The sequence below is a fragment of the Mycosarcoma maydis genome, chromosome 16 (assembly GCF_000328475.2).
Source record: "Mycosarcoma maydis chromosome 16, whole genome shotgun sequence".
Classification (NCBI taxonomy): domain Eukaryota; kingdom Fungi; phylum Basidiomycota; class Ustilaginomycetes; order Ustilaginales; genus Mycosarcoma; species Mycosarcoma maydis.
In genome coordinates this window covers 509,864-524,123 of record NC_026493.1, presented here as the reverse complement: position 1 = coordinate 524,123, position 14,260 = coordinate 509,864, and the positions used below count along the sequence as shown (strand labels likewise).

Genomic DNA, 14,260 nt, shown 5'->3' with positions numbered 1-14,260 from the left:
TGAGACCATGAGCGTATTCTGTTTACACCGGGCTAAAGCTTGGTAGTGTGTGACTCGAACCGCATGGCAAATGGGAATCTGACCGCGAGCCATGCGCGCACATATCTTGTCCAGATCCAAGCGTCTTCTTGGTGACTAGGATCCGAAGGCGCGCCATGCTGCTTGAGCGAAAACACCGACGATGTGTTGAAAAACTCGAGCGTCGAAAGGCTCAGCGACGTTTCGGATCGATTTGGCATGGTCGGCGTCACATAGGGCTCGTCGATGATGATCGAGTAGACGTAGCGCGAAAGCAGTGTTGTCACAACATGCAACCGGCTCACATTTGCTTTGTCCAAAGAAGGCTTGATGGAAACATCCACCTCCTCAAACGTTGCAGCCAACGGCAACGTTTCGAGTGGCGGCATAACCAGATCGGCAGCTGGTAAAAACGCAGATAGGCCTTCAAGCCCCGATTTTGCCACGAGGTGTAATATAATACAGTCGCCACACACCGGTGCCAGATAAGCAACACGCGAGAAGAGTTGCGACACGCTCGGCTTGACCGTGTTCGAGGCTGACTGCAGCAGCGGTGCCAAGCAAGCCGCATCTAATTGGCACGCGACTTGTGGCTGATCTTTTTCTGCCGACATTGCACTTGCGGCAGCAGTGGAAAGCGGGTCGGATCGAGTACGCGGTGCGTACAGTGCCGACCCGTCGACAGCGCTCTGAATAGGCTGATGTGCAAGACGCCTGCTTAAGCCAGCACGTTGCAGATTCTGCGTCATGATGGCCTTGTCAGTGGACCTCCGAACCGGCATGTAGACAGGTGGCAAAGTGACTCTGTTGAGATCGGTGACTCCGAGGTCTCGAACCAATGCTGCAGCTTCCTGATCCGAATACACGCCATCAGCGTCGCGATCATGTCTCGCCACAAGGAACGACCACAAGAGAGCCTCGCGATACCTCTCAATCGTGTAGTGAGCATGCAACGAGGCGAGGTGGACCGTACTGGTGTTCAGGCTGAGCTCTTCTGGCCAGATCTGCTGCAGCTCTGCAAACACGGATTTCGAGATGGGCTGGGGCAGGTCGAGTAGCTTTGTGCGCATGCTTGTCGCAAATCTTTGACCGAGCAGGGTGGAAACGCGGTTCAAACGGGCTCTGTCCGTGCTGACGCTGGTTGGGTTGGTGTTGGCGGCAGACTCGGTTGTGCTACTGTCTGCCTGGGACGCATGGACAGTGGCGCGAAAAATGGGACCGTACAATGGCGACCAGAAGTCGGACGAAGACACAGGAGCCGCAAAGATATGATGGGGCTCGACGAGCAGACGCACATCTGACAACTCCTTCGCGTGTGCAGCGAGCAAGGATGAGGTGGACGCAGATGACGTCGCATCAACGATCGAGGCATGTGAACAGGCATCCTCGGACAGACGACTGCTATCGGAACATGCGACTTGGCGGTGGTGCAGAAGCGCAGGAGGTCGATAGACCGGATCGGTCGAAGCAAGCCAACAAGGACGTTGGCCAGAGCGCGTGACGTTTTGATGGTCCTGATATGAGCTTGTGCAAGCATCCAGCGTGCCACTCGGAGCATCCGGAGCGAGAAGCGTGACAAAACCAAAGCCCAACTGCAGATGCTGCTGAGCTGATCGAAAAGAGTATCGGAGCAGATCCGACGCTTCGGCGCCTTTGTCGTTGCCAGAAGACGCCAGGCTAGCATTTCTCCATGTCCATATCAGATCGAGCTTGTCCTGGGGTGACCACGACTGCGGTGGATTCTCGCAGACCGAACCGGTGCTAAACCATTGTGCCCAGCACTCGACGCGTTTGCGTTGCTCATCTGCCGATATTGAGCTAGATGCAACGCTAGTGCCGTTGGCGTTGATGATACGCTGCGATAAGATATCGCTTCTGTAGTAGGTGCGGGTGAGCAAGACCAGTGCAATGAAGCCAGGCAGCGCCAACAGCACCAGTCTTGTTCGAAGGACGTGTAAGCCCCGCCAAGCACTTGAGCTCGAGCCAGGGACAGACATGATGGTTGGAGCAACGACGATATCGACTCTCGCGGATCACCCTGATGCTGATGGAAGCGAGAACTACGAATGATGCTTTCCGTTCCCGTTCCGTCCATGGATCACGCAGGATGAGAAGATGAGAAGGTACATCGGGCAATCATCTACCTTGCAAAAGCAAATGGACGCAACAGCTTAAAGGGAGCAAGGGTCCAATCTGCCAATGCACACACCGAGCTTGGCCTGATGCACCACACGACGACCAAGTCGCATGCGACTTGCAGCCTCAGTTTCAGCAGCAGCAGTAGCCGCAGCAGTAATACTTGTATCGCTCTGTAAAAACAAAGGACTCTTCGAGCACCATCATGAATGTCCAGAATGTCCGTGCAGCGAACATCGAAAAGACCGAGGCGACCCGACATTGACGATTCTTCCTTGTCTCCTTTGATGCTTTCACTCGTGACTCGTGACTATTGGATGTCTCCAGTCAACGCTGCAAGCCGTGACAATCACGAATCGTGAATCAGGAATTGTGACAACCATGCCAAAAGCATTTTTGCGTAAAAGTTCGCCGAGGCGCATCAGCCATATGAAAAATACTCACCACTGTAGATGTGATAAGAAAAAGCTGACATGACCACAGCCCGAGCCAAAGTAGAGTAAATCACAATTGCGAATTCTTTCTTTTTAAAAAGAGTAAGAACAGTAAAGCAAAAATATAAATAAATAAATAAATAAATAAAACTAATCAACGGCATCGTTTATACTGTATGCGCAGGGTCGGACTCTGTGCAACAGTGAATCACGAATGTGGGTAAATCGTGAATCGTGAATGGCGGGCAGCAAGCAACCCCCGAGTATTCGTAGCATTCAGCGCATCTGCACAGTCTGCCCGAGGTCATTGGCTCAGAGCTCGGTGATTTAGCCTGCTGTGCAATCCAGTGAGTAGCTGTAGGCCTCGCAGCGCGTCATTCGTCCGATGCCTTTCTCAAGCACGACAGTGGTCAATTCGAGCCAAACTCAGTCTGAACGGCACAGTCTTCTCAGAGTGTTGGGAGTTACTAGTGAAAATCCGCTGATGATGGTGACTACAATGTAAAAAGCGATCGCCTATCGCTATGCTATGATTTGGCGGCGGCACCCCAGTAAACATAGTTGTACGTGCTAAACATCACCAGTGCACTGCCCAGTAGCTGCACGAACGACGGCGGCTGAGAATGCAAAATGCTTTCCAAGGCGATCGTCGTTATGATAGCCACACTTGTAGCGAAACCTTTCATGATGGTGTCGGCGTATCGCAGCGTTGCTGATACTATGTAGCCGCTGCAAGCTCGCAGAAGGACTGTAATCCAAGCCAATGTTGAAAAGTGCTTCAATGGCGCCCACTCGCGTTGACCGATCGCTTCCATTACTACAGCCGCGCCCGCGGTGACCAGGGCAAAGGATGCCAGTTGTGCATTGCGCACTGACAGCGCCACCGACATGCTCGATTTGAGCTTGGTCTCGATATACACTCCTGCGAAGCTACCGCAGATGCAGGCGAGTACTACCATTAAGCCTCCCACTGCTAATTGTGCGCTTGCATACCTGCTTGCTAACTCCATGGCCTGGGACAGCACCTTGGAAACAGGTGCTGATGCTGAGAGATCTGATTGAAGATGCGAGAAAGGCGAGTCCGGTCCCGGCTCGACCTGACCGAGGAGTGCGGCTGCATTTACTATATCCTGAGAAGTGACGGGCTTCTGTGTCAAAAAGATGACCCCTGACAACAGAACAGCCAGACATATCCATTGACGCAACAAGAGTCTTTTTCCAAACAGCGACACACTGATGATGGCCGCCGTCAACAGCTTGAGTTGTGACAGTCCCTGGTATGCGACTGGGCTCAAGTACGAGTTGGCACCCAGCTGAAGCATGTTTTGAAGCACATAGATGAGTGCAGGTACTCCCATCATCCATGCCGATGGGCAGTAGATGTCGCTCCACGTTTTGCGCACCCTGTCTATTGTCGACATCGGGGACGTCGAGGACGTCGCACTTGAAGGTGAAAGAGGCGAGGTGGGAGAGTCGAGTTGATCGTTTCGATGGCAAGAGTCGTCGTGATCTTGGCCTTCCGATTTGTCTGAGAACAAGGGTAGCGTTGCACTGTCCTTGCTCGAAGTGGTCTTGCACGACACCATAGCTACTGCAAAGCCCATGAGCAATTTGAACAGCTCGGATAGAAAAACTGAAGCTGCGATCGAATACCTCTCCTGTGGAGCTACGCTGCGTGATCGTTGTGAGACGATGCTTGTGACTGTGGTGAACAAGACGAGCACCGCCAAGCTCGCCCATTTTCGAAAACTAAGTTCCGCATCGTCGAGCAGCATGATGGAATTGCGTGCCACACCGGCTCGTACAGACGATCCAAGTGTGCTCGGTGCCACTTCTTGATGATCGAATGCAGAAGTTCTGGCCGTTCTGTTTACTTTGCTATCGAGCCAGGCTGCTACGGTTCTGATAAGATCAAGTGGAGGAAACCAAGGTTGACGATGCGAGTGGTAACGACTAGTTGACGACAAAGGTTGGGGCCGAGACGAGTTGGAGGTCTTGTACAAGGCTAGAGAAAAGTGGATTTGCTCCTCGACCGGCTTATTTTGGATTGAGGACAAATTTAGAATTTTGGAAGAGCATGATCTCTGATGCAGCGACCGAGAGGGTTGTTGAGCCGATGGGAGAGCGGTGTGAGACATGTGGCAGGACGTTGGAGAGTCAGCCGCCATGGCTTTACAGCAAACGCCAGCGTGTTGTGATAAGCGAAATTACGAGACAAAGGACAGGCTGGAGCTCAAGATCGAGTACCGAAGATCAACAGGACCCGGGTCAACATCGAAAATGCCAAGCCTTACTTGGCGAGAAAGTCGGAGCGAATCAACGTCGGGAGCCAAATACCGTAAATGTTGCTGGCGAAAGCCAACTTAACCCTAAGTTGGCTCTGAGGCAGCCTCGCATGGGCAAGCCGTAGAGAACAAGCCGAGCCATGTGCCTCTTTGGTGACACACAAAGCCAGTGAAGCCATGCCAGCACCAAGAGGCGCGTGGTTGTTGCAACAAACGGTGATGCGCGGGAGCGAATGCAAACCTCACAACTGTGGCGTCCAGCCTCCAGCCAAGCCGGCGTGGTCTACTGTGTCTCAGCTTGGACCCTCGGAGACAAAATAAAACAAAAACAAAAACAAAACAAAAAATCGAAAAATTGAAAAATTGAAAAAAAGAAAGTTTCGCGACAGTGGCACCTAGCGACAGGATGCGATTAAATGTCAGGCTTCGAGATGAGATGTCATGCAGATTCGATGCGAGCTGTCCAACTCCGCCTCGGCATCTTTCCAATCTCGGTCGGTGATTGCAGTCTCGGTTGACTAATACCTAGAGAAATCCAATGGAAAACAGCGTGGTCCTTCCAATCTTCCCACATGAAACACATATCTCTTCGATATGTGCGGATCTTGCGTGCACAGGGGATCAATGACAGTCATTTGCCAGCAGATGGAGTGTGCTTCTGATCGATTCTTACACCAATCACTCAACAAAAGACAGTTTAGGCCACTTTTCTGGTGTTTTTCTTATCATCATTTCTTCGGCGTCCTTCCTTTGAACCGTAACCATTCACGATTTTGATGAATTTTTCGTTTCGAAAATTATTTTGAATGTCGATCATCTTCGGTGTGGCGTGCTGATCATTCATCCTCATTGATCGTTCATTCCAACTGACCGAGAACAACTTCGGGCCCTAAAATGCGCGCTGCACCTGCATTCAAGCGCATGACTCTTGCCCGACTGCCCATACCCTTGCTTGGAGGTGTCATCATGCCAGAGACCAAGTGTAGCGTGTTAATGCGCTGGAATCTGGACGGATCTGTGCTATCACGAAATGAGAACAGTCCTACTTGGCGGCCACGTGGACCGGATTCTGCAATGTTGACTCTGCACCGGCCAGGCTGCACGGTAGGTCCAATGCCAAGCACTGTTTAACCTTACAGAGTCTGTTTCGATTGCAAGAGGATTGCCGTCTTGCTTCCCGTGTTTAGTACTACGGGTAGAGCTAATCCGCGTTATGCGTAGAAAATTTTAGCGAGGCGCAATCCGTAACAGAGTGTGTTTGAGCCCCATCTCGTTGTTTGCCGAAGACACCGATTGCAGCACTGGCGCTGAACAAGTCTGTGATTCGGTCGTGAGAGCGAACAGCGAACAAGGCCATCGTTCGGGCAAGCACGAGGCAGAGAAAAACTTTCTTATGGGTTCAATAAATTGAGTGAAAAGAGGTGCGGGGGCAATAGCGCAAGGTAAAGAAAGAGAAAAGAAAAATGAGCTAACAGGCGAGAGAGGTTAGGGGAATTCTCAATCCTCACGACGAGCGTGTTGTTTGTCCTCCTCTTTCTTGATAGAGCTAGTCTTCCAAGCATGATACTTGTTCCTGATAGGCTCCTCGATCATGAAGGTTGTGAAAGTGGCTACCGTAAATGCGAGTCCCGTGGGTCCCCAGTTGCCGACAGGCCAGCCGTGAAGCGCCTGAAGAGGGAACTGCCACAGATACCAAGAGTAGGAAATCCTGCCGGGGAAGCGGAACAGCTTGCTTTCCAGGATAGGGTTGCCGTTGATACTTCCAAGTACGATCATCAAGACCAGCAAAGCAGTGAACAGCTCGAGCCAGACACCTGTGGTTCGGAAGTCAAAGTTAGTCAAGCCATAGCCCCACATGTATGTGAGAAAGAAGAAGCCGAGCGTGCTGATGGTGCCTACCCACTTGCGTGTAAAGATCTCGGGAATAGGAAGCAGACGAGCTGAGCACCCGATGAACATCTTCCAGGCATTGGCGCAGTATGCATAGCGATAGTCGATGCCATACATCTTCTCGCCAAGGAAGTTCCAGCCGCTAAAGTGACGAATGTAGAAGCCCACAAAGATGAGAAAGCTCATGACCAACGCTCTCTTCTTAAGTGAAAGAGGAATCACGAAAGGAATCAGAAGTGACCAGAAAATGTAAAACTGCTCTTCGACCGCGAGCGACCAAGTGTTGAGGTAGAGACCAGGATACATCAGTCGAGAGTCTTGAGGAGAAAGCGGGAACATGTTATGCATGTAAAAGAACGCCGCCAACGCATCGGATTTCACTGCAGGTGGCGAAGCGCCAAGTCGAAGCGCAATTTTGGCCACGATGCCGACCATGAGCGCCAGGGCAGGCGTGAGTCGAACGAATCGATCCATGTAGAACCTTGGCAGGAACGAGAAGCGCCTGAGCGAGATTTTTTGGGATGCAGCCGAAGTAGAAGCCTGCTGTGCTTTGTCTTGCTTTTCGATTTGAGACATGAGCACTCCGGTGATGAGGAAGCCCGAAAGCACGAAGAAGACTTCGACACCTAAAATGCCAAGCATCTCCTTCTTCTCTACCACGTGAGAAACCATGACCAGTGCCACGGCTATACCTCTGAGACCCTCCCAGCCGGGAACAAATCCGATCTTGCCTAGCAGCTTGATACCCGTTTTGGCGGTCGGCTCGGATGCCGGAGGCGGCAACATGCTCGAGTTTTCCATGATGCCCTTGGATTCAAACGTGGGGCTCGCTTCGCGTGAAGAACGATATGAGGGTGGTGAAACGAGATTGGGCCTTCTGGTCTCTTCGTCTGAATTGCGCGCGGATCGAAGTTGATTGCTGCCGCTAGTCATTGTATTCGGGATAGGGTCTGGGACGCTAGCGAGCGGTGTGATGAAAGAATGTATGGGTGCAGTGCAAGATCGCAAAGGGCCAGAGGATAAAAGGAGGAAAGAGTTGGGGTGTGAGATGTATTCGAGGTAGGATGATGTGGTTAGCGAAGAAGGATGGTAAGGTTGATAACGATGGTGAGGCTGGCAAGAAAGTTGGAGTACAGAAAGACACTTCGGACAAAGATAAACTTCGAGCCCTTTGAGATTCTCCCAGGATCATCAGAACACAGGCGAGGTCAAGTGTGCTCCTCGCATTTGTTTACAAGTACAGCATCTATCACTCTACGGCTCGAGATTTCTTGTTGTTGGCTAACAAGAATTATTAACGCTCACTCATGCACGGTGTCCACCGTCATTAAAAGCTCTAGCGGAGATGGCAGAGTGAATGCAAGAAGAGCAGACTGTTTCTGGTGCTTGCTTACTGGATTCCAGACTTGAAAGCAACTCACAACTCACCACAGTGCATCTGGTTGCAAAAAATGCGAGCGCTGAGAATAAAAGAAGGCAATACCGGTCGCATATCAGACGTACACGGGAACCAACATGGAGACATGAACTCTCTAGCATTTTACACCTTGAACAAAAGCTGGCGCATGCAGAGGGCCGATGATGCAGGATGCGATTTCAAGCCTTGACTGTGAAGTAAATTGAATCACAGTTGAGCAACAAGTGAGCAAGATGCCGAATACGCAACTCGGGGTTGCAAATATCATCATCGACTTAACTTAGCAGAACAGAGCTGTCAGCATGTCTGAGTGGACCAGCAACGTGGAGGAGTATGCACTCAAGAACATTCGTGATTCATGTTCCGTGATTCACACTCTCGGCTCCTCCCTCGGCTCTTCCCGCGTGTTGCTGTCCTCGGTCAAGTGTTCAAGTGTCAATGTGCAGCCGCCGAAGTGTGCATCTACAATTCTGGATTCAAGATTCGTGATTTCAGCTCAGTCTGAGGTTTTCTCAAGTTTTCCCTCAGCTTGTATTTTTAATTTTATTGTAAATCACGATTGATATTATATTATATTAATTCTATCACATGTGATTCTCAAATTTATCCAAGCTGAACGTCACAGAACACCGTACAAGTCGCATTAGTAATTGCTTTTTGAGCGCAACAAATTGAAACTTAAACGGTCTCGGTGTTGAGGTGTCTGCAACACATAACTGTCACCGGAAATATGCTTGCGTTTGGCCATTTGTGATGCCTCTGACCCTCGTCGTCTTTCTTGTTTGACTGGCAGGCAAAGCAACCGCCTCCGAATCGCGCCTACAATCTCAGGCGTCCACGAGCCAATGATCTTATCAAGTCTGTACGCGCTGAGAAAGTTTTTTGGAAGTCCGGTGTAGTCGGCCCTCTTTATCTGTCCCTTGAACGAATCTTTGAGCTGCTGAAGGGTTTGTCAATGTGAGACAGGTTGTCATCCCTCTTCCTCGCCATCACCTAGACATTTAACAAACAAGATGGCGACAGGCATGTCCTCATACGTTGTTAACAGCAAGCACGGTCCAAGTCAAGCAACCGCACCAGCTCGTTTAAGAATCAACGCCTTCTCACCCAGCATTCAGCAGGAGTCCTTCCAGGACGATCGTCACAAGCAAAGGTCATTTCGAGCTCAAGATATGGGACGTCCGACTTTCGACTTGCGCACCAAATCTGCAAAAAACATGGGCAAAGTGGGACTGACGGTGGTGGGAGGTCTCGCGGCTCTAGGTCTTTTTCTTCTGCTCTCGAGCGGCGCCAATCGCTACGATTATACCTCTTCACCCTCCTACCTCTCGTCGTCCACTTCGGCGTACAAAGCAGCGAACACAGCTATAGACGATGTTATGGCCAAATGCGCGTTAACAGAAACTCACTACATCCCTTGTAAGGTAAATCATGCTGAAGAAATTGCTTCCCAGCTTCTCTCGCGACAGTCGCGTACGCCTCAAGAAGCAATTCGGGCGTACAAGCGTCGATACCTGCGTGCACCTCCTCGCGCTTTTGAGGCATGGGTCAAACTCGCTCTGGAACACAATGTGACTATCATCGACGACTACGATCAAATCGAAGTTGATCTCAATACGTTTCGAAAAGCTGGTCTCGTGGGTGGCAAGCTCAAGGCACGCATCCTCGAAGCCAAATCTGAGCTGCCTGGCCACGAGCTTGGCCAGCTTAGCGTGGTTGATGGTCAGGTAGTCGTTCTTGGTCCGGATCTAGGCCCACTCTCTGCCTCTACTCTGATCGAGCTGCTGAAACCCGTGCAGCATATCATCCCAGATGTGTCGATCCTTTTCAACTGGTATGCTGAGCCGAGAGTGCCGCATGCCTCATCACGGGCACCTACCGAGCTGCTTCGGTCGACCGATCTGTCAGGCAAGGATCCCACAGCCGTCCTGGCCAAAGCCTGCCCTTCCAACCACTTGACACCGAAAAGAGCCTGGAACAGTCTACAGCCGCCGATGGACTATTGCTCAGAGGATCGTCACGAGCTGAGAGAGCTTCACGGCTTCTTTCAAGCTCCAGCAAACTTTAACCCGCTCAACAAGCTAGTTCCCATGCTTTCCAGATCCAAAATCTCAAACTTTGCCGACATCTTGGCTCCCAACGTCTGTTATGGCAACGAGATGTATCGAGGCTATCCCGATAAGATCCCTTGGGAGGGCAAGAAGGATGTCTTGTACTGGCGAGGCACTACTACAGGTGAAGCGCAGACTCCAACAACCTGGGCGCGAGGACACCGACACCGCATGCTCCGGTACGTCAAGCAGCTACGTGAAGCAGCCAACAAGTTGACTTTGGGCGTTGAAGTCGACCCGTTTGACGCGATTTACGCTCCCAATAAAACTATAATACCGTCGCGTGAATCGGTTCAAGTCGCTGGAAACACCTTGCCCCTATTCGACTACACCGATCGCTCCGTGGTGGATGCGGTCAAGCGACTTGGTCCCCAAAAGTTCAATGTAGCATGGAACATGTTTGTTCTGGCAGACGAGCCCACTCTGGCCTCACTAACGGCCAATCAAATCACCACTGGCACCGAAGGCCGGAATGATGTATACAAGTACAAGTACCTGCTCGATCTGGACGGCCAATCGATGTCGTGCCGATTTTATCAGCTGCTTGGCTCCAACTCGCTTGTCTTTAAGCAGACGATCTGGTCTGAATACCATGACGATCATCTCGTCCCCTGGATTCACTATGTGCCTTTGGATCTTCGCATCGAGAACAACGAGCTGCCAATGTTGCTCGACTTTTTCATCAGCCATCCTCAAGGTCCGCAAACGGCTGCCAAGATTGCATCGACATCGAAACAGTGGGCTGAAGCGACGCTTCGCCCGATCGATATTGCTCTTTACTATGCCAGGGTTCTGATCGAGTTTGCTGAGCTCCAGAACGCAGCCTTTTGATTTCATTGTCGTCACTGCAACCCTGTATGTGTATTGTTCACCAAGACCCTTCGAACCGCAGCACCATCCCAGATCTTGTCTCACTAATGTCAGCTTGGCTGGAACTAGGGTCAGTATATACACTTACGCTGCTCATTCCGAGGAGCGGCTTGAGCCTGCCGTGTCTTTAAGTGTGAAAAAATATAGATAAAGCGCAGAGTACTCACGAGTGTATGACAACAAATCGGGAAATGGTGCGTGTGTTTGGAAAAGAAATTGTGAATCGTGAATTCAAAAGTGGTCGAGTTCGAAATAGCAAACGCTGCCCGAACGAGTCGTAAGTCGTGAGTCGTGAGTGTCCAGAAACCCTGTTGGATCCATTTGGGTTTTCTTTTATTTTACATTCACGATTCACGACTCGTTTGCGTTCAGCAGTTAAGCCTGATTTTCAAGTGATATCGATACTCCGGTCATCTGAATGCATAAAAACGTGCATAAAGGGTGCTTCCATGTGGCAACGTTCCGAGTCAATGACCGCTGTAAAATTATCAATTTGCGGATTGACTTGAGTGACATTTTTATGATCTGTTCTTTTCTGTTACCAAGCATTTGACCAGAGGAGCGCCACAGTATTGACCGAAAGAATATAAGCAATGTTTTTTTATTCCTATCATTCATTTTTAAAATATGCCGAATGTGGGCCAACAGGATCGACATGAGACCGAACTGCATGCATACTCACACTGTCACGAACAGCTGCCAAAGTCACCTGCAGATAGCTGCTTGTCCTCCTCCTTTCCCACAATCAGAGACAAGAATCACGGTCTACAGTTGGGTCTCCACGTTCTCATCTTCCTCTTGGCGTCGCCTACCCAAGCCAGGCCACTTCAATCAAGATCAAGTGTATATCCGTTCCCGTCTTGAGTTCGTCACTCAGATCGTGCATGGTATAGCCGAGCTGAAACTATCTCACCAAACTCGAACAGGGTTTTGTACTGTGAACTTGTATCGAGACCGACGCTTCTTGGCTTTTATCCCCTTGTGATCTGCGCGCGTTGTCAATTTATCTTTGTGGATGCTGGTGCAACCACTGTGATTAGGCCTCGGTTGTCCGACAATGAACAGCACAGCGTTGCCTCCAGTCATGAGTGTGGCCCTCTGAGCTACACATACGCTTCGAGGCTCGACGCAACTCTGCCGGCGCGCGGGAAGCAATTGCTTGGTCCAAATCCCTCGACTCAGCTTGGCGAACGTCCGACCAGATTGTGTACCTCTCCCTTACCATTCCAAGTGCTCCTCGTCCTCTTCAGGCGCTTTGTTGTGATTGATTCTCGTCTGCAGAACCTCGTGAGGCGAGATACTGGATTGCCGCCGGCTCAACATTCGCTGGCATCGTTGTCTGGCTGCTCAACACACACGTTCCTTGATCAGCCTCGACCTCTCATTCTGAATCTCACCACCATCTCAGCTGAACGCTCGAGCTAACTTTCTCCTTATCTCCGGCCATTGTATGAATCCATCTCGAATCCGCTACCAACAATGTTCGGCTCACTCACACCTCTGATCCTTGGGATCAGTGGCTTGAAGTCTAGCACAGGTATCGTCTTCCACCAAGCTTCAAAACATGCAGCATACTCTCCATCGCTCACTGTTCTGCTGTGCGAAAGCATCAAGATCGTAGCCTCCTTCCTTCTCCTCGCACGTGCACTACACCGACAAAGAAGCCAGCTTGAGCCTGCAGGCACAAGCTTTCCGGTCAGCTCCAACGGCTATACTCGCTTGCAAGCCGAAGATTTCGAAGTGCAAGATTCTGAGCATGACGACAACTTCGTCAACGCCAACAACACCAACAAGGAGGCCTCCCCCTCGACGCTTGAGAGCGGACGGAACGGCGATTTCACGGCCAAACAGACGCTCTTACAGCACGTATGCTCCCAAATTTTCCAGATTCAAGGGCTTCGGTTGATGGTACCAGCTGTCATCTATGTGGTGCAGAACAACCTCTACCTGTATGCTGCCTCTGAACTCGACCCTGCTTTCTTCCAGGCTCTCTGGCAGATGCGTATCCTGATGAGTGCCACTCTTAGCTGGTTGGTGCTCAAGAAACGCATCCTTCCGATTCAGTGGCTCTGCATCCTCGGCATCTTTGCCGGTGTGATGCTCGTCAAAACTGCCACCACAACAGCGCGTGCTGTTGCAAGCAGCGCCAGCATCACATCTTCCGGATCAGGCAAGACGCTCACTGCATCGTTCGCTCTGTGTGCAGCCGCAGCACTGAGCTCCACTGCAGGCGTGATACTAGAGTTCATCTTTCGCGATCGCAGCGTCAACCTGTGGGCATCCAACGTTCAGCTCTCGTGCTTCTCCATCCTACCAGCGGCATGCATTGTCTTGTTCCGCGATGTCTCGCACCTGGGTCCGGTGCTGCACGATCTTCATGCTAGTCCTTGGCCGATGGGAGTCGTCTTTTGCCAGTCGTTTAACGGCATGATGATTGCGATTCTGCTCAAGAAAGCCGGTGTGATTATCAATGATTTCACTTCGGCCGTCTCGATCATCCTAACTTTTGCACTCAACGAGTTGCTGTTTCCAGCATCAAGCAAGATCGACGGTATACCCGATGTTCTTCTTGTGTTTGCAGGTAGCTGCGTTATTCTCGCTTGCAGTACCGTGTACCACAGGTATCTACCGAAAGAGCCAAAACCCGACAATGTGCCCGTAATGCCAAGTGTCAGTCGCGCCGATGACCCGGCGCTCCATATCGAATTTGATGCAGCCAACAACTCTTCCACGCCATTCGGACCAGCTTCGCCATTTTCATCTCCTGCTTCGTCCTCAATAGCAACCCCAACGCCAAAGTCACCGATGGGATACTATTACAATATCAGCACCAACGACTTGGAGAAGGAGACCAAGCCGGTCGGCGAGCACGTGGATCTTCTCGAGCTGCAAGATCTTCGCCCTCGAAAGATTTCTTGATGTATTCAGTAGCATTCGTCTTTGTACTTTGCTCGCTCTCTCGTTTAACACGCTGTCTTTTCTTCACACGTGCACATGGTTTCGTTATGCTGCTTTGATTTCAACATGGATCTTTCCGTGTTCTCCTCGGTCTGCTGCTGAGCATTCAACACCAACCTCTCTGGAAGCGTGTCGGAGGCG

General features: G+C 50.9%; 5 protein-coding genes across 5 annotated transcripts; 2 read left to right on the top strand and 3 right to left on the bottom strand.

Moving 5' to 3' along the window:
* Positions 1 to 32: 32 nt before the first annotated feature.
* UMAG_05787 (uncharacterized protein) lies at positions 33 to 2,015 on the bottom strand (the record flags this gene model as incomplete). Its single annotated transcript, XM_011393214.1, has 1 exon — positions 33 to 2,015. The coding sequence occupies one exon, from the start codon at positions 2,013 to 2,015 to the stop codon at positions 33 to 35; it is 1,983 nt and encodes a 660-aa protein (XP_011391516.1).
* Positions 2,016 to 3,115: 1,100 nt separating this feature from the next.
* Positions 3,116 to 4,363, bottom strand: UMAG_05786 (uncharacterized protein; the record flags this gene model as incomplete). Its single annotated transcript, XM_011393213.1, has 1 exon — positions 3,116 to 4,363. One exon carries the CDS (start codon positions 4,361 to 4,363, stop codon positions 3,116 to 3,118), a length of 1,248 nt encoding a protein of 415 aa, XP_011391515.1.
* Positions 4,364 to 6,370: 2,007 nt separating this feature from the next.
* Positions 6,371 to 7,696, bottom strand: UMAG_05785 (acyl transferase-like protein; the record flags this gene model as incomplete). The annotated part of the gene is made up of 1 exon (XM_011393212.1): positions 6,371 to 7,696. One exon carries the CDS (start codon positions 7,694 to 7,696, stop codon positions 6,371 to 6,373), a length of 1,326 nt encoding a protein of 441 aa, XP_011391514.1.
* Positions 7,697 to 9,193: 1,497 nt separating this feature from the next.
* Positions 9,194 to 11,122, top strand: UMAG_11585 (uncharacterized protein; the record flags this gene model as incomplete). The annotated part of the gene is made up of 1 exon (XM_011393263.1): positions 9,194 to 11,122. One exon carries the CDS (start codon positions 9,194 to 9,196, stop codon positions 11,120 to 11,122), a length of 1,929 nt encoding a protein of 642 aa, XP_011391565.1.
* A 1,518-nt stretch (positions 11,123 to 12,640) lies between these two features.
* On the top strand, positions 12,641 to 14,080 carry UMAG_05783 (uncharacterized protein; the record flags this gene model as incomplete). Its single annotated transcript, XM_011393211.1, has 1 exon — positions 12,641 to 14,080. The coding sequence occupies one exon, from the start codon at positions 12,641 to 12,643 to the stop codon at positions 14,078 to 14,080; it is 1,440 nt and encodes a 479-aa protein (XP_011391513.1).
* Between the last annotated feature and the right edge of the window lie 180 nt (positions 14,081 to 14,260).